This window comes from Lolium perenne, chromosome 3 (assembly GCF_019359855.2).
Source record: "Lolium perenne isolate Kyuss_39 chromosome 3, Kyuss_2.0, whole genome shotgun sequence".
In the NCBI taxonomy this organism is placed as follows: domain Eukaryota; kingdom Viridiplantae; phylum Streptophyta; class Magnoliopsida; order Poales; family Poaceae; genus Lolium; species Lolium perenne.
In genome coordinates this window covers 283,796,394-283,816,455 of record NC_067246.2, presented here as the reverse complement: position 1 = coordinate 283,816,455, position 20,062 = coordinate 283,796,394, and the positions used below count along the sequence as shown (strand labels likewise).

Sequence of the window (20,062 nt, the reverse complement as noted above, 5' to 3'; positions counted from 1 at the left end):
GCTTTTCGGGTCGATAAATTTTCACATTTTACCATTGATAAATAACGGGCGGATGGGTTGATAAATTGTGAGCTAAAATGTTTATAAAATATTCTAAATGAAATTAACTTTTCGGGTCGATAACTCTTCACATTTACCATTACTAAATAATGAACATAGGGTTGATAAATTATAAGCTAATAATGTTTCCAAGAATATACTAAATAAAATTAGCATTTTAGGTCGATAACTTTTCACGTTTACCGTTGATAAATAATGGACACATGGGCTGATAAATTGTGAGCTAACAATGTTCCCAAAATATTCTAAATGAAATTAGCTTTACAGGTTGATAATTTTTCACATTTACAACTGATAAATAACGAGTGGAGGGGTTGATAAATTTAAGAGCTAAAAATATCCCAAAAACATTTATATAAAATTAGCTTTTCGGGTTGATAATTTTTTTTATTTACCGTTGACAAATAACTGGCAGAGGGTTTGATAAATTATGAGCCAAAAATGTCACTTAAATATTCTAAATAAAATTAGCTTTTCGGGTCGATAACTTTTTACATTTACCATTGATAAATAGCAAACGGAGGGGTTGATAAATTGTGAGCCAAAATATTTCTAAATTATTATAAGTAAAATTAATTTTTCGGGTTGATAACTCTTCACATTTACCATTGCTAAATTGCGAACAGAGGGGTTGAGAAATTGTGAGCTAATAATATTCTCAAAAATATTCTAAAAAAATTAGCTTTTCAGGTCGATAAATTTTCACATTTTTCATTGATGAATAATGGTCAGAGGGGCTGATAAATTGTGAGTTAAAAATGTTTAAAATATTCAAAATGAAATTATTATTTAGGGTAGGTAACTTTTCGGATTTAACGTTGATAAAAAAACGGGCAGTAGGGTTCATAATTTTGAGTTAAAAAATTTCATCAAAATATTCCAAATGAAATTAATTTTTGGGATCGATAACTTTTTACATTTACCATTGCTAAATAACGGATAGAGGGTTGATAACTTGTAGTCCAAAAAAAAGTTGTCGGAATATATCAACATGTGTGCTATTTTTGAAGATCTCGTCGAAACTAATTTAATGGTGAAAACGAATCTTAAATCAAAATTGTTATTTGAAAGATAAAATGTTTTGAATTTTAAAAGACCAGAGAATCTTGCTGATATCTTCCGCTCGGGTTTTTTTTTTTATCGCGAGTATCAGAGAGGATAGAACACGTCATCCACGCCTTGTTTGCTCGGGCCACGAAGTCGTGGGATGAAATCCTATTCTTAAACAGCTTTAAGTAATACCGTCTCCGTATGTGCTGTGAGACAGCTGTAGCTCATCTTGTCATCACCAGATCGTGAGTGCGCTAGGGCGCGGGTTCGATTCCCGCGAGGTGCCGTGGTATTTTTGCCAGCGCGGAGTGTACACAGCCAGAAACGGAAATGAAGCATCGTACAAAAACGGAAATTGATCTGGTCGGAAATCGACCGCTAAGTTGCTGGCGGGCGGTTGACCGCCAGATAGGGCTGCCCAAGATAAGCTATCGATCGGTTGATTCCCTCGCTAGTCGCTAGAGCTTAGCGCGAGAGGGAAAACGAGGCTACATATTCGAAAAAGAATCTTTGATTTGTTGAGCATCCTCGGGAGGAATCCATGCACGGCTTCACTGGCTGGACCAAGGCCCAATAAAAAAGGGAGCCAATTGACAACCCAGCGAGTTAACTACACTTGTCTGTTTACGCTGAATTGGGCTTCCAATAATCAGTCTGCTTACGGGAGTGAGGGAGTAATAATCTGCGTGCACACATGCGCGGCCGTCCTTAAATAACGGAAGCGAAGCGATGGCGCATCGGTCAAACCAAAAAGCCGTCGCTTCCTTTCCTCCTTGCTCTGCGCAACGCGACGCTGTGGCTTGCGCGCTGTACGAGGCGAGGGGAAGCGATGGCGCATGTGTAGGCGTGCCGCGTGCGTGCGTGCGCGCGCGGGGAAAGAAAAGAAAAGAAAAGAGGGGTCCGCAATCACAATGGAGCGACGATTTTAATTCACTTGCGCGCTGCTGGTCCACAGGTTCTTCCTCCACGCACAAGGCTTCGGCGACAGGACAATCTGCGCATGCATATAGTCAGGGGCGTATCCAGCAGGGTGTAAGGGTGGGGCGTGCCCCACCCTAAGAATTAGGCCCATTGCACATAAATATTTTTGAGCCAGAAAGGAGAATAAGATATTAACGTAAGGATTTAGGCCTGGCCTGCTCGAACGCAAACAATTAGCGACATCCATGTACTTCCAATCGCAAATCCCATCATGCACACGTCTCCCTTCTAGGCGATTCATGATCTACATCGTCTCCTTGCTAGGCGCAGCTGACCGGCGGCCAGTTTCATATGGCACCGGGCAGACAACGCCTCACCGGGCATTAAGTTGGTAACAGTGCACGAATGTAACTGCTATTAGGTGGTGAGGCAGTCACGTAGCAGTTTCTTTTCCTCTCCACTTCATCTCTCCAGGTGCTAGATCCTGGCTCTTTCTCTCTTTCGAAATACAACATTTTTTTGCATTGCAGAGGTGCTATTCATTAATGTTCAATATAATATGTAGATTGATTCAAACTGGAGAATTAACTCTTTTTTTTTGCATAGCAGAACTATAGAAACATGAAGAGTAGTGGCATTGCAGATCTATGAAAGTATGTTGACTCAATATAATTGGAAAAAAAAACATGCTGAATTTGTGTTACATAGGAAAATTTGTTTAGTGGCCTTGCCCCACCCTAGCGTAAAATTCTAGATCCGCCACTGCATATAGTATCGACGTGTCAGCTTTAAATTATGCACACTGGAGCTCACTTGCGCGCCGCTGTACAACATCCAGAAGCCCAAGACGGGTTTTCGGTGGCGATGAGAGCAGCAACGAGATGCAGACGGAGACGGGAGCGTGCCCTGTCCGGGTCGTTTCTCGGCGCATGATCCAGCCGCCGTCGGAGGAGCCTGTGCGGGACATCCACCTCACGCCCTGGGACCTCCGCCTCATCAGCACAGACTACATCCAGAAGGGCATCCTCCTGCCCAAGCCTCCCGCCGGCGTCGCAGGACAGCGCCTCGTCGACGCCCTCGCGTCCTCCTTCGCGCTCGCCCTCGCCAGGTTCTACCCCTTCGCCGGCCGCCTCGCCGTGGAGCATCACGATGGCGGAAAGACCATCGCCGTCCTGTTGCGCTGCACGGGCGAAGGCGCCGAGTTCATCCACGCGGCAGCGCCCGGCGTCACCGTCGCCGACATCACCGGCTCGCTTCGCATCCCTCCGGTGGTCCGCGCCTTCTTCTCGCTCAACCACGTGCTCGACGCCGACGCCGCCGCGGACGCGGAGTCACCGCCGCTGCCCGTGCTGTCGGCGCAGGTCACCGTGCTCGCCGACGGAGTCTTCGTCGGCATGTCTCTGAACCACTCCGTCGGCGACGGCACCGCCTTCTGGGAGTTCTTCAACACCTGGTCGGAGATCCACCGAGGCGGCGAGATGGCATCGACGACGCGGCCGGCACCGTTGGTCCAGAGGTTCTTCCTCGACGCCTGCCCCGTGCCGGTCCGCATGCCGTTCGGCGAGCTGCGGGACGTCGTCCGGCGGTTCGAGCGCCCGATGGTGGAGGAATGCTTCTTCACCTTCTCCGCCGCGAGCATCCGGAAGCTCAAGGCCAGGGCGAACGACGAGATAATGGCGGCTGCCACGGTCTCCTCGCTCCAGGCTGTGCTAGCGCATCTCTGGAGGGCGGTGTCCCGCGCCCGGCGCCTCCCGCCGGGGCAGGAGACTTCTTACACTCTGGTCATCGGATGCCGGGGACGCGTGGACAGCCTACCGGCGCAAGGTTACATGGGCAACGCCGTGGCGTTCGGCAAGGCGAGCTGCACCGCCGGCGAGATCCTGGACAAGGGGCTAGGCTGGACGGCGTGGCAGCTGAACCGCGTGGTGGCATCGTTCGACGAGGCTTCCGTGGAGGAGTGGCTGGATCGCTGGACCCGGGAGCCCGATTTCTTCTACGTGGGTAACCTATCGTCCGGTGGCGATTCGCTCACCACCGGGAGCTCACCGCGGTTCGACGTGTTTGGGAACGACTTTGGGTGGGGGAAGCCGGTCGCCGTGAGGAGCGGCGCCGGGAACAAGATAGACGGGAAAGCCACGGTCTTTGAGGGGCCCGAGCGGGGAGGCAGCATGTCGCTGGAGGTGTGCATTGCCCCAGCCGCGCTCGAGAGGCTTCTCGGCGATGAGGAGTTCATGGACTCCGTGAGCATGCCCATGTGATCAGCTCGGAAACATGTGTGTCTGCTGCATGTTTCTTCGATGTATCATCTGTTGCAATTCCAACCAATGAGTGCTGAATGATTTAGCGCCAATCACCAGTTCAAATGTTTCCATAGCAGCTGAAATCCAAGTATTTTGTGTCAGTCATTGGACATGGAATAACATGTATATTATCCTATGGATTTATTGGTGCTACACTTTTTTTCTTGGTAGGAACGGCTTCTGGTAGAATGCGTCTTGTTTATCTCGAAGAACTGGGAGGAATATCTATCCCAGTGCTAATTTTTTTGTACTATGTTTAGTACCTTTTCAATGGCTTCTCCTTAACAGGAATGAGTGGTTTTATCGTAGAATTAGTAGTCTTTTTTTGCCTAATTGCCAAAAATACTAATTACTTTTGTAATGGCAATAGGAATGATATTAACTCCTATTTACGCCTGATGTTCTACGGATACATGCTATATTTAATGTTCCAAATGTAAATTTTGTGGATTCTAGACCACGAGAACTCTTTATTTTAATATGTATCTTTTTACCAGTAATAGGAATTGGTATTTATCACACGTGGTAGAACCTCCTCAGGGAATATAAGATTTTCATGAGACTGATCCTGAGCTGCCATCCACGCACGAATACCCTCGTTTAAAAGATTATTTTTGGTGTAGAAAGTCTCAAATTTATGATCTTCCGCTGCACGGATTCCTGGGAAATAAAGTCATAGGCACGTAAGTTCAGAGCCAGGCCTACTACGCCAATAGCACTCATCCATAAACAAGTGGATCTCATAGCCTCAGACAATTCAAAAAGTAGGAAGGATAAATTTAGCACTTAGAGAACCTAAATTTCACTCATTTAGAAATCGATCAGCGAATGCCAGAGGAAGGATAAGGGGAGCCTACACCAACGTAGTATTTTGTGTATCTTCATCAAATTTTGTGGGATCTGAAAAAGGCATTAGCATAGGTACCATCTATATATAGAAATCAGATCACTCATTTAGAAAATAACCCACTATATATAGAAGGGGCCGTGTGTGCAGAAATATCATAATTTAGGTCAAACAAGCGGGACAATTTTGTGTATCTTCATCAAATTTTGTGGGATCTGAAAAAGGCATTAGCATAGGTACCATCTCTTTCTCTTATGTTTGGAACTTATGCCTACCTTACTTGCATCACAAACATACATCTATGCCAGAGTACTACCACGGGCGCGGCGTGCCACCGCGCCTACGCTTCCTATTATATACATATGCTATGTTTTTTTTTTGAGAAATCGAGCATGCTTCTGCAGTATGAGATATCCACAATGTTAGTATAGGCGAAGGTAAGAAATAGGGTAGAGCAATATGTTCCATGCCAGATAAGAGTAAGAGGGCAATCGTCAAGCAAGTCACGTTTCTTCTGTATTGTGATAGAGGCAAGGTGAGCCTCCATCTGTATTAGGATTCAGCGAAGGTGCTGTTTTCCCAATCACCAGAAAAAAACAGCTTTGTAGGCATCAAACCGCGGCGAGAGCTCGTCGACTGCCGCCGGATGCTGGGCAAGGACAACCATCCCCGGGAGGCTGCAGCACGCCAGCACCACTAGGCCCTGACATTAATTGTGTAGGAGCACCGCGAGCGCCTCGCCTGCAGCGGACCCTGGCGCCGGCGTTGCCGGGAGCCGGCGGCATCCGCTCCCGCGCCTCGTCCTCGGAGCTCGGCAGCGAGCAGTGACGCTCGCGCGACTTGCAGCGGAGTGGTGGCTGATTCCTGCGATCATAACATATTTCCGGTTGCGAGCTGCGTCTTGTCGCTCCTCCTCTAGTATCAAATCGGATGGCCTCATATATAGGATGAAACCGCAATTCATGGCACACCGCTCAGATCGGCAATGGCAGCAGCACGATCGTTCTGCAGCTTTAAAAGCATCAGCAGTTCATCATGTTCCTGCTTGTATAGAAAAAATGTGCCACAAAAGCTTCATGGGTATGCAATCCCACCATCACATTTTATTTTCCTTCACAAAATGTTTGGCTCCCCGAGCATTTGGGTTCAGGTAGGTTTTGCGTCATCAAGTTCTGAACAAGACATGAAAGGCAGGACTCAGGAGTGACTCCTCGATGGATGGATGGATGGATGGATGGTCAGATCCTGCTCACAAACCAACACTGGTCTGCAAGTGTTGGCAACTTTGCAGAAATACCGACACCCACTCCATGGAGCCTGTGCTCTTACTTGACTGATTCTGTATCTTTGCTTTGGCATCCAACAAGTCTTTGCTGTCAGTACAAGTTAGAAGATACAACTGCTGGCTCAAAAAGGATATTTCTTCTGGGGAACACACTCATTTGTCGACTATGTTGATTTCAACTGGATAGTCTTCATTGAATTTGCGTCGTTCAGCAGTAAATCTTCAGTTTAGACAGGTGAGTCGGGTTCGAATCTCCGCTCACTGGATCTTGGAAAGCAAAAGGGAACTTTATTTGGGGATCTCCTTTAGAACTGTGAGTTTCACTTGCAGTAAGCTCTTCTCCATCCGTAAGTGCAGGGACAGCTCTGAAATCTATAATAACTAAATTAGAGCAACCCACTAAGTGACTTCTCTTAACATGCAAGCTACCCACCTCATCAAGCATAGTAGACCAATCCTAGCTTCCCAAGTCAGCAGCCTGCCATATCATTATATTTTCATTTTTTTGGCACATGATATTCGTTGTGGAACGGTCAGCTGAAAATAGATCAGAAGTGGGATACGTTTCCTCTTCACTATTGTAAATTTGTAACTGACGAGTAAATTGGCCCCTTGCTCTCCTCAAACCGTCTGGCTTTTAATTGCACATATATATGATTTGCTTTGTCTGCTTATTTAACTTGACCTTAGCCGGTTGGCCCCCATCGATCTCTTCGTGGACCAAATCTTCTGCCCTAAATCTCCACGAGCTCTCTAGACACCAGTTGACTGAAAGGGATTGTGATAACCTTGGCTAGGTTGTGATGGCTTCATGGGTTGCAGCATGCATGGTTGGTTCTTTTCTGTGTTTGAACTTTTGAATTTTCGACCACCTGTTGATTTGCTTACATGTTGTCGGGTCGTTCTGCAGTGTCCAACTAATCTGATTTGTGTGTATGATCATCCGTAATACATCATAGCCTTCTTCGATGTCAGATTTTTGCCTAGCTCCTGAGTCTTGATGGTGCTTCTACGATTCTACTTCTATGAACTACCTGGAATTCATTTGCAATATGCACGCTAACCAAGCTAAATCCCGTTTATTTTAGAAGCACTCAAACTTTCAAGGGATAATATATCTATATTAAGCACACTGGAATTATTATGCTATATATATGTTGCAGAATATTTTTGAGGTACAATTCTTTTCCTTCATTTTGAACGATGAATTGCTTAATTGCTCCTCCATATGTCCTGGCATAATTAACTGATTTCTGTTTTTCACTACTGTTGTATCGAAGTCACTGTTTATATTACATGTACCTATGGCTATCTTTGAATTGAAGCTCAAAAGCAACCCCTAAACAAGTTCACTTTTTTTCCCATTCCAGTCATATTCTAATGGCGTGATTAAGAAAACAAGTTTAGAAGCTTTATGTGCAGTTATATTTTTTTTTTGACATATGTGCAGTTCTATTCTCTAATAGTATTTTCTGAAGAGGTTGAGAAACCATGCAGATATGACTTCCTTTTGCGTGTAGGACATTTGGGCAGTCAAAAGCTTTCTTCCATTGCTGAATTTCACCGGTGAAGTTAATAATTGTTTGTACCAAATAAGGCATAGATCAAATATGTTTTATTTTATCCATGTATGTGTTGTATGTGTTTTTTACTTTATATTTTAAAATATTTGTTATTAATTTCCGCAGCAACGCGCGGGGTACCATCTAGTAGTTATGCATCATCAGCACAGGAAATATGCTCAAAGTACAGTCACCAGTCACATGTTCTGCAAAATAAGTTTGGGGGTTTCCAGGAAATAATTAAACTCACAGCTAAAATTTGACTATCTTCAGGGCACTCCGGAGTCCGGATGCTTCCAAGTCACTGGAACAGAAGTTTAGGCCAAAAGCTTGACATGGCAAACAGAGCACAACTATTAAGAACAGGCATGGTCAAGTTAAACAATTCTACAAGTTTATAACGGCAGGAACAGTGACGATAGTACAAAGCCTGTCGGATAACTTTTTTCAGTATTCACATGATGCTATTCATAACTGTCTCAACGGATGGATATCTAATATGTATATCCATGTCAATGGGTTTAATAAACTAGGCCATGATCACAAATGATGTCAGAGCAAATTTCTAAATTATCAATTTACATGAAAGTTTACACTTGAAACATAGTTGTTGCTTACTACTCCCTCTATCTCATCAAACTTGTCGCAGATTTGACAAATTTGGGTGTATCTAGATACATCGGAATTTTGATGAATCTCAGACAACTTTCGTGGGAAGATCGAATGGTGAATTCAGGTATCAGATATAAGAAATGGAGAGTAATGCACACTGCATGTGTACAAGAGCAAGACATTCTCATCAGCAAATGCTTTGACCCCGTCTCCTATGTCACCCAAGGTGGTGTATTTGTGTTTGTCCAAGCAGACAGTTTGGATTTCTTATGCTGGCAGGAGGGCTCTATGTGAGGAAAAAAATCCATGTGCTTTGTCATGAGGTAATCTCATATGTGATCAATCAACTACTCAACCAAGTCCATCGAAGATTTGATACTTTGCAGGGAGCAATTTCATATCCTCCCGATATTTCCCATTCGTTGAAAAGAGAGACAGCATCAACGAAGTAGTTGAAGCTTCAAGCGAGATGCTCTTCCCATCAACTTTAGACAAATAATCTCCGACCTTGGCAATCTTGCCATTTTCCAACAACATTCTAATGACATCATTTATAAGACGGGAGCTCGGAGCACAACCAATCTTCTCCATTGATGAAAAGATATTGTCAGCTTCTTCCAGTGATCCTTCCTTTAGAAGATTTTTTATCACTATGCTATAAGTAAAAACATTAGGTACCAACCCACTGTTTGATATTGCAGCAAATAATTTTTTAGCTTCTTCTCTTCTCCGAACTTTGTACATTGCATCGATCATGATATTGAATGTTTTGATATCAAACTTCACATTCATTTCAGCTAATTTATGGAACAACGTGATTGCTTCGCCGGCACAATTATTTCTGCAAAGCCCTCCAAGAATTATATTGTATATGGAAATATTGACAGCTATTCCACTTTGGATCATCTCATGGAACCTTTTCTTTGCATCATCGGTTCTCCCAGCACGAAATAAACCATCCAATATGATGCCATATGTGACAGTTGTAGGTTTAACTCTCTTGGACAACATTTCTGTGAATAGAGCTAAACCATCATCGAACCTTCCACTTTTAAAATAACTATTCACAAGTGTATTGTATGTAACAACATTAGGCTCAACACCTTCTGATACCATGGCATCAAGCACTCGAAGTGCTTTATCCATCTTGCCGACTAAGCCATACCCGTCAATCAGTGAATTAAAAGTAATGACATCCGGCCTCTCACCAATGTGTATAACTAAGTCAAATGTATCTTGTGCATCCACAACCCTTCCGTCTTTGCATAGACTATTTATTACTGAATTGAAGAACACGATGTTAGGACGAGGAATACCTTTGTTCACCATTTCAGAAACCAACTCTTTCGCTTTAACCAGATCACCATGCATACAACAACCCTGAATTAAGCAATGATAAACAACCTTTTCCGGTTGTATTCCCACAACAATCATCTCACTGAATTTGTCCTTAGCATCTCCCAGTCTACCAATTCTACAAAGTGCGGCTATTACAGTTGAATAGGTGACTAAATCTGGACACACTCCCCGTCCCTGCATTTCGGCAAATATGAGCATAGCTTCATCCATCATTCCACATTTAGCATACGCACCAATTAATATGTTGAAAACACGGCAGTCAGGTACAATTCCGTTGTTTTTCATTGAATTAAAGAGATTAATCATATCAAGTAAAAATCCTTCATTGCCATACCCATGTAGCAAAATAGAGTACGAGGTGATATCAGGTTTGTGTCCTTTGGCAGTCATGGAATAAAAAATTTGTGCAACTTCTTTGCTTCTCCCATGCTTGCAAAGGGAGGCAATTAACGAGCTGCAAGTAATAATATTTGGTACAAGACCCAGGCTTGTCATTTCTTTGAACATTTTAGCTGCCTCTTTCCACCGCTCTGATGTGGAATATCCATTGATCATGCAATTGAATGTCACACTATCCGGTCGAACACCATTATCAGTCATGTGCCGAAGGATTAGCTCTGCCTTGTCCATTGCTCTGGCCTTGCACAATGCATCAATAACCGAGCTGTATGTCACCACACTGGGCACAACTCCTTGCTGCAGCATTTCATGGAAGAGATTGCATGCTTTGCCTATTTCACCCTCCCTAAAGAAGCCATGGATGACCGTGCTGTATGACACCACATCGGGGGAACAGCCACCTCCTTCTCTTGCCAGCGTAAGGAGCAGGTCAAGTGCTTGCTGGCTCCTGCTATCTTCACATAACCTCTTGAGAACTGTGTTGTATGAGATAACATCGGGCACACAGCCAAGCTCAGACATCCTATGAAGCAGTAGGTCCACAGCCTCATCTGTCCGTTTTGCATCGCAGAAGCACTTGAGGAAGGTGTTGGCGATGATCTGGTTTGTTTTCAGACCTTTTTTGAGGAGACAGCCGAAGAAGGCAAGCCCAAGGTCCGGTCGACGTGCGCGGCAGCAGCAGTCCATGAGGATGGCAAAGGTGCAGACTGTGGGCGGCGCCACCTGCAGGCCGGCATCTTCTTGGCACACGCGGTTGAAGAGAGCGACGGCAAGAGCGGGACCGCTTCTGCGGTCGTCGTAGGACGGAGCTCGGGAGAGCGCAGCAAGGAAGCCGTTGAGGGAGCGCTCGGGGACCGGGGTGGCTTGGCGCAGCAATTCGTCGAACAGGTTGTGTGCATCCTCCTGGCTAAGCGTTCCGGTGCGGACACGGCCCGTGGCCGCCGCAAAGGCAGCGTGGGGTGACCAGGAACGTGATGGCGGCGAGGTGGAAGTGGAGGAGGAGCTGCGACGGAGGGGGCGGAGGCGCGACATCGGCGTTGTGGAGTGGTGGCGGAATCGGGAAAGTGGCGGCGTGGAGGTCTGGAGGAGGAGTGGCGGACGGTTAGAGATGTTACCAATGACACCCATCGAGGGATTCAAACATTTTTTATAGAATACTTTAGTATTCTATAAAAAATATTTTCTAGGATTCGGGAAATCGGCAGGGTGGAGGAGGATCGCCGGCGGCGTGCTGGAGCAGAGGCGAGGCGTGGGGAATTCCTTGGTACGCGGTGGGAGGTTGGAGTCGCACAACTGAAGAGCATGGAGTTGCTCAGTCACTTGGCATGAACGAGCAACTTGGTATTTGAGTCGCCAAAGAAAAATGGTTGGAGTAAACCATCCTCTACACGACGCAGACGCTCACAAATACGCACGTACACACCCTACCCCTATGAGTACCTCCGAGGGACTGAGCCGGCATATCTTGAGGTTGACGAAGTCACCACTGGCGCCTCGCTGTTGACGGGCACGTCACCTACCATTGAAAGCATAGCGCCGGTTAAATCCTGGAATAAATCCAGGTAAATGCAAACACCCATGTCAAATCTAGAACTTGAACCTGGATGAGGTCCGAATATAAGGAATTTAGAGCATCTCTAGCAGAAGCGGAACCGCAAATCTCGTATCAACCTATCCAGGACATCTCAAACTGTTTTGGGTTCGACGGAGGTGCGCACAAAGCAGAAACAACAAATAGAATTGCATACTTTTTTTAAAAGGCCCGCAAGACAGAATTGCATTGCATTTAGACAGCTCATGGCATACGTAGAGTTAAATTTGACTACATTACAACAAAAGCAACTCGAATTAATTAAATTCAAGCTAAAATTCGCCGCCACGACAACGTAGAACTCAAAATTGGCGGCGGCGCGTCGGCGGCCTCGTCTCATTCGATGTCGCTGCCAAGGTCGACGAAGACCCTGCCCTGCCCCTCCGTGACGTGCCGCCACTCCTCTGCCTTGTCCGCGTCGCGCTGGCTCGAGCGCGAGACGAGGCCGACGACGATGTCGAGGTTGCGCGAGCCCTGCGTTCACGCCGAGCTGCGGCAGGAGGCGCTCTAGCTCGGCGTCGTCGAGGTAGTCGCCGGGCGCGAACTTCGGCTGCGGGAGGCGCGGCAGCTCAACGTCTTCGTCCATTTTCACCACCAACACCGTCGACGAGTGCTGGCGGCAGCTCGACGAAGAGGACGCCGCGAAAGGGGCGGAGGCGCGGCAGCGGCGGTAGCGGTCCCACTCCCGATTGGCGAAGGCGGACGGCGCCGCGATGCCGTAGTTGCGGTAGCGGTATCTCCCGCGGATGTGTGCCACGTCGGAGCGGATCTTGTTTGCCTCCGTCTTCTTGCCAGTGGGAGGAGGGGTGGAGCTTCCGCCGCGCTCGGTGGAGCTTCTGTTGTGGTCAGTCTGGCCGCCCCCGCGCCCGTTGGAGCCGTGCCCCACCACCATCGTCGCCGGCGGGAGGTGGGGTTGCTCGATCTACGCACGACGGTGCCGATTGCTCGCCGGCGGGGCCGCGATTTGCCGTCGGCGGGAGGTGGAGAAGCGGAGGAGCGGATGGGGTTTGGCCCCCATCCGCCTCGCCAACTGCTATATATGCGGGCTTTTGGGATATCTGGGCTGCGGCCTGGATCCGTTTTCCAGGCCAGACTACCGATGCGGGGTCTGGTCTAACCTAAAAACGGCTGAAACCGCCATATCGGCCCGAAGTTGCATTTCCAAGTTGATATGGGGGCTTGCTAGAGATGCTCTTAGTCCCGCATAGATAACTAGGTTTGTGGAAACCAGGTTCTGTGTATTTTCAACTCTCTCTGTACAAAAAATATATCTTAGATTTATCTAAATTTAGATGTATCTAAACATTAAATAGTGTCTTAATACATTTAAATTTAGACAAAATCTGAGACACCGTTGCGAGGCAAAGGGTGTATATATTTCAATTTATGAATCTGAATAATTTCTATACTCCCTCCGATCCAAATTAACTGAATAGTTGAGTTAATTAATATGAATCGGAGGGGTATAAAAACAAGTCTTGTTATAAGTCAGAATTTACCAAGTGTAATTTTTTATTTAAATGGAGCTTGTAGAGAGATAATAAAGAAAATTACAAATGTATACAATAGGTACAATACTAACAGAAGTCTGGTTAGCCAATCTTGTAGCCCTTGTAAGACTTCCTTTTAGCATCGGCCTTGTGCAACAGTAATACAAAACCAAGGAGAGGACGAGTATTGCACTGGCATGTAAACTTGGTAAAACATTCACAGGATATAATATTTGAGGGGATAAAACAAACATACTCCAATGTGTCGCAAAAAAAAGTTATTCGAGTTTTAAACGAAACATTGGTGCCCAGACTAAGTCAAAGTGGAGGTGGATTATAATAAATTGAGAAAGTCAACACCTCCGAATAACCCAAGCATTACAGAGTTCATTTGACAATTACATATTAGATGAAAAACTAGGCCATAGTTGCCATATTAGATAATTTCTACCAGTAAAGTCTTTAGTTGACAACTACAGTAGATCTGCAGATGTAGCCACAATCATCATACAGTAATACACGAGTTGCATTCCTGATTGCAATACACCATAATAAGCTACTTCCTCCTCAAACTGCTATCCATACCTGTGCACAAACCCATCTTACATTAGTTCGTTCAGCAGTATTAACTTTACACTTATGGAACTTGCAGGTGAATATTTTGGGCCAGATACTTTCAGCATCACTAGATAAACCAACAGAATTAGGAAGTGAAAAAGAGTGTGAAAGAGGAAGATCATTATGAATACACTACCAACCAACAATACAGAAATATCGTGGAAAACATGATATATTTTTACATGAGAGAATGCAACTAATTTAGCTTCAATGTGCCAATATGGTTATCAATTTGACATATCACATGCTTCAGCCTAAGTTTTCAGTGTGTCTGTTGTTGATTTCAAACATTAAGGCAGCTCATGCCATTAGATCAGTAATTTAGCAATATACACAGATCATCTACCATAGAATATTTTACACTATTGCTTACTAAATGTACCCTGGTATGGGCATCATAATTTATGTTTACTGCCACTCATAACTTGGTCAACTAGTATACTTAATCTTAGGGCAATAACAAAATTCATCAAATCCAAAAACAAGATTGCTAGTTTGTACTGATGTGTAAACAAAGGAAATGATATAGTTCAAATATGAATGCTAGTTAACAGATAAGAAACACAAGAAATGCCACAATATTGCATCAACTGAGTACAAAAATCATTTGGCTTTATATTATGCTACTAGTTTATCCTTTACATAGTCAGATATGACTATATGGTACTGTACACACTAGTCGAAACAGAAATTATAAAATCAAACATATAGAACTGTGGTGCCCAGCTAACAGCAGAAATGACGTAAAAAGCTAGCAGCAGAAATATTATTCCATATATGTGTCTTAAGAATACTGATGCTTCTTTCAGCAACTGATAAATATGCAAACAACTTTCTAAGACAGCAGCACATATAGCATGTGGAAAAATCTCAGTAACCCTTGGACTAAACAACTGGAAATGAGAACAAGGTGGCTACTACGCATTTGAAGGCATAGGCAGTTAACTCCTTTATATCACGTACTGCAATTTAAAATCTCTCCCTCACTCAAACACTTACAGAAAAACTCTTGACTAAAAAAGATAGAATAGTAGTACTACTTATTTTAGAAGATATGATAGATATTTCGAATTTATGATTAATAGCAAGATCAACAGTGATAAAAATAGTAACATAATGGTCGTAGATTCAAGTCCTGTTATACCCAAAACACAAATCAAACAAAAACAAATGAATAGAACTACTCCCTTTTGTACTATGTTTCCGACACTTATTGTAGACCGGAGGGACCATATTAACTCGCCAAAATGTGTCAATTAAATTGCTTATTTGGTAAATAATATATCTAATTTAAGTCTACTTTTTTGTCTGTTTGTTGTCAATTTCCACCTGGTATGGGAACTTGTGCTGAAAGATATGTACTTAACTGTATGAAGATGAACATTAGTACATTGAAGGTTCAGCGAGCGTAAAAAGGCATTCATCAGAGAGTTTAAGGTGATACGGAACACTTCAGAAGTACAGTACAGCTACTCCAACAACCATGTATGAAATATAACTGGACTTGGGAGTCCTAGATGAGCAAGCAATTACCTTGAGTATAGAAACTTGTGAAAGGATGATAGATGTGCAATTTATCACTTTGAAAAAGTTCCTTAGACTGCATTGACTCAATCTGAACCATATAGACAGATGAGTGCACCCACAAAAAAAATGGCATTAATATCCTCGGCATAACCCACTATAGATGATAACTCTGTGTCAATCTTAAACCGCAATCCAAGAATCTTCTGCAGTTCAACAGTCTTTCGCAGCTCCCATCTGGTAACACCATAAGAGTTGACCTCCCTCTCCCAGATTTGGAAGCAGGGGGTGTTCCAGGGGCCCGACAAAGTGGCAAAGGCAACACCGCCATCCTCTGAATGGATGATCTGAAGACTGTCATGAAAACCAGGAGGGCTCTCGATCACAGTTAGCCTCTGACTATCCAGATCAAACTGTATGCCACTCGTACCCCCGATAAGCATCCAGTGAATGGTATTACCGACAAGTATACCGGGAGGATTATTACGATAAATACCGAAAGATGAAAATGGTGTTGACAAGAGATCACTCCACATGCCAGTCTTGGAGGAGTAAACAGTTGCCACGGTGAAAACTTGAGCATTGCGCAAGGTGGCCAGCAAAACCACTTGAAAAGGGCTCGAGTGGCAGTCTCCGTGCACGTGCCCCAGCTCGCCGGCAGCGCAGAGCACCGCCCCACTGTAGATGACTGCAAACCCGGATTGGAGGAACTGCGGCGGCTCGACCACGACGCGATAATCATCAGTGATGGGGTCCCACACAACGACCTGCCGCCGCTTCCAATCGTCGAAGAGTAGGCGTCCGTGTCGGCAGTCGAGCAACGACCAGTCCTCGCGGACATTGGGTGGCGGCGGGGAGAAGCGCTCGGGAGGGATACGGTAGGGCGGGTCGAGGGTGGATCTGAACGAGGTTTTTCATTTTGTACCTTTGGATCTAGATCTGATGGTTTGAAACATATGCTACAGTAGTACGTAAACAGTGTCAGTGAACAGGAGAACGCTACAGTAGTTATCGCTACAGTACTGCATGTACAGTATTCCGTGCGATCTGGTCCCTTCGATTATGATCTGACGCCTCCATCAACAAGTTAGAAAACTGTAGCACCGTGACCTGCTTTTTGCAAGTTAGACAATCCGCGCCGTTTCTTTACTACAACCTCTGTATCAAAATTTATCTAAATTCAAATATATCTAGACACTTTTTTGATGCGAGAGGGACCCAAGCAGTGGCGGAGCATGCAACAGTTCTAAGACTGGGCCGGTTCAACAAAATAGGCTTAAGCAACAAACATGGTGACATTTTTTAATTGGTGGGCTAGAATAATACCAGTGATACCCAAATGGAAGGGTGGGCCACGGCCCAGGTTGGTCAACCTGTAGCGCCGCCACTGGACCCAAGCGGGGAGGCAGCATGTCATTGGAGGTGTGCATTGCCCCAGCCGCGCTCGAGAGGCTTCTTGGCGATAAGGAGTTCATGGACTCCGTGAACATGACCATGTGATCAGCTCAGAAACATGTGTCCGTGTGTGTGTGTTGCATGTATCATCTGTTGCAATTCCAACATGTGAGTGGTGAATGATTTAGCAATTCCAATCACCAGTCGTACCCTGTAATTTTATTTTTGCGTTGGCGCTGCCCAACTTATCATTTGGCGGGGTCTAGGCCGAACCCAATCCACGGGCAGGCCGATGGTGGCGCCGGATGAACAAAATAATATCGCAGGCTAGCTCTGTCGGCAATGGCGGCGCCAGGAAAAATTTCTCAAAGCATAGCAAAACATAAGCAAACGGCTATAAATAAAACATATGGCTATATTTACAGTAGGACAATACATTCAGTGGGACTATAATAATTATTCGAGGTTACAATACAAGATATTTAAGTGCATAAATCCATACTAATCGAAGTACAACAACAAATTTCCATGGGCAGAGGCCGTACCTGTTACAATATAACTTTGCAGGCGCCCTTTTGGAAGAGATTGATGACATCCTCATCCTTCACTTGATTGAATAATTCTCTCTCAACAAATATAACTGTGCAATTGTTCAAGTATTTATCACTGATCTTGTTCCTTAGCTTATTCTTCACATAATTCATTCAGGAGAATACCCTTTCAACACTGGCAGAAAGAATAAGTACCAACTTAAGATAAACAATAAAATATTGTGCATGCATATTTATCTCCACAAGCATAATTGAAAGCTCAACTATATTCTTCAAGTTTTTAAACCTTTCATCTCTGCGCACATGAGTAATATACATGTCTAGTTGCCATGAAAGTCTTGCCAATTCATGACTTGCGAAATCAGTAGCATAAAACTTTGAAGCAAGCTTGACCAACTTCTTTTGATCATAAGTAGCAAATGAGCGAACTGGAGAGAATGCTGCCATGCAAGTAAGTAGTTCTGTGTTTACCTCATCAAATCTGCCATTTAGTTCTGAAAGTTTCCTATCAATGACACTCATAAACATATCAACATGGAAGCGATGATAATTATCCGCACCATTAAAGAGATCACCTTTTCTAGGTCGCCCAGCAGGATAGTAATGCGCCTTCATATCAACAACTTTGATCATGTGCTTTGTACAGAAAGATGTTACCTCAATGACGAAATCGTCTCATCCAGGATCAGACCTCAAGCCCGCCAAGTGATACTTCGTATTATCAAGTAGCTCAATAGCATGAACAATATCTTGGTCTTTTGTTTGCAAAGCTCTGCTCAAGTCATATGTGTATCCAAATATTTCTTGCAATAAGTGTGCCATGAAAACAAACTCAAATGGCATAATTGATGTATCCACAGATAGAGCCGCTTGAGCCTCCGCACCATGGTACTCTTTTCCAATCTTCTTTAGGACTCGCCTTATTGCAGCATATAGATAAAGGGCACGGTTCACGGTCCTGAAGTGAGAGCCCCAACGTGTATCACATGGCCTTCCCAAATCCATTTCCTGATTTTTCCCAGTCCCTGTTTGTACTTCTTACAAATCCAATGCATCAATCAGTTCATCGGTGAAAGGACGAGATGTTTCCTAGAGGGGGGTGAATAGGCGTTTTAAAAACTCTTACGGATTTGGCTTGTAAGAATGTGGAATTAAACTAACGTTTATTTTACAAGCACAACCCTAAATATGCTAGGCTCAACTAAGTGCAACAACAACAACTAGAGCTTAGCAAGATAGGCACAATATATATATGAACAACAAGTGATAGCAAGATATAATAAATACTTCAAACTCGATGGCTATCACAAGGGAAAGTAAACTCGGCTATAGAAACAACCGAGGCACGTGGAGACGAAGATGTATTCTCGTTTTCCCTTCCTTTGCAAGAATGTACGTCACGTTTGGAGAGGTGGGGATCCCACGAAGGATTTCCCAACGCCATGAAGGCTCACCTTCTTCTTCGAGCCTATCCCACGAAGGAATAGCCCCTTTCCTTATGGTTAGCTTTTGCTCCACTCTGGAGATGGCTGATACGTCTCAAACGTATCTATAATTTCTTATGTTCCATGCTAGTTATATGACAATACTCACATGTTTTATATACACTTTACATCATTTTGATGCATTTTCCGGCACTAACCTATTAACAAGATGCCGAAGCTCCAGTTCCTGTTTTCTGCTGTTTTTGGTTTCAGAAATCCTACACAGGAAATATTCTCGGAATTGGACGAAACAAAAGCCCACAGTCTTATTTTCCACGGAGCCTTCCAGAAGTCCGAAGAGGAGACGAAGAGGGGACGCGAGGGCCCCTCGGGCACCCCCCGACTCTACCCCTTCGCCTATATATTCTATCCGTCGCAAAAACCCTATCACCGAGAGCCACGATACGAGAAAAGTTACTGAGACGCCGCCGCCGCCAATCCCATCTCGGGGGATTCAGGAGATCGCCTCCGGCACCCTGCCGGAGAGGGGAATCATCACCGGAGGGTTCTACATCACCATGCCCGCCTCCGGACTGATGCGTGAGTAGTTCATCCTTGGACTATGGGTCCATAGCAGTAGCTAGATGGTTGTCTTCTCCTCTTGTGCTATCATGTTTAGATCTTGTGAGCTGCCTATCATGATCAAGATCATCTATTTGTAATGCTACATGTTGTGTTTGTTGGGATCCGATGAATATTGAATACTATGTCAAGTTGATTATCGATCTATCATATATGTGTTGTTTATGTTCTTGCATGCTCTCCGTTGCTAGTAGAGGCTCTGGCCAAGTTGATACTTGTGACTCCAAGAGGGAGTATTTATGCTCGATAGTGGGTTCATGCCTCCATTGAATCTGGGACAGTGACAGAAAGTTCTAAGGTTGTGGATGCGTTGTTGCCACTAGGGATAAAACATCAATGCTTTGTCTAAGGATATTTGTGTTGATTACATTACGCACAATACTTAATGCAATTGTCTATTGTTTGCAACTTAATACTGGAAGGGGTGCGGAT

General features: G+C 44.6%; 2 protein-coding genes, 1 long non-coding RNA gene and 1 pseudogene across 3 annotated transcripts; 1 reads left to right on the top strand and 3 right to left on the bottom strand.

Moving 5' to 3' along the window:
* Positions 1-2,844: 2,844 nt before the first annotated feature.
* LOC127344294 (uncharacterized acetyltransferase At3g50280-like) lies at positions 2,845-4,642 on the top strand. The gene has a single exon (XM_051370524.2). It carries the CDS (start codon positions 2,913-2,915, stop codon positions 4,287-4,289), a length of 1,377 nt encoding a protein of 458 aa, XP_051226484.1. The 5' UTR covers positions 2,845-2,912; the 3' UTR covers positions 4,290-4,642.
* Positions 4,643-8,461: 3,819 nt separating this feature from the next.
* LOC127344292 (uncharacterized) lies at positions 8,462-11,731 on the bottom strand. The gene has a single exon (XM_051370522.2). The coding sequence runs from the start codon at positions 11,521-11,523 to the stop codon at positions 8,989-8,991; it is 2,535 nt and encodes an 844-aa protein (XP_051226482.1). The 5' UTR covers positions 11,524-11,731; the 3' UTR covers positions 8,462-8,988.
* Positions 11,732-13,810: 2,079 nt separating this feature from the next.
* LOC127339982 (uncharacterized) lies at positions 13,811-16,520 on the bottom strand. Its single transcript, XR_011754292.1, has 2 exons — positions 15,628-16,520; positions 13,811-14,061 (listed from the first exon to the last, which is right to left on the bottom strand). It is a non-coding gene; the product is annotated as an uncharacterized lncRNA (long non-coding RNA).
* A 1,041-nt stretch (positions 16,521-17,561) lies between these two features.
* LOC139838196 (uncharacterized) overlaps positions 17,562-20,062 on the bottom strand; it is a 132,885-nt pseudogene continuing 130,384 nt past the window's right edge.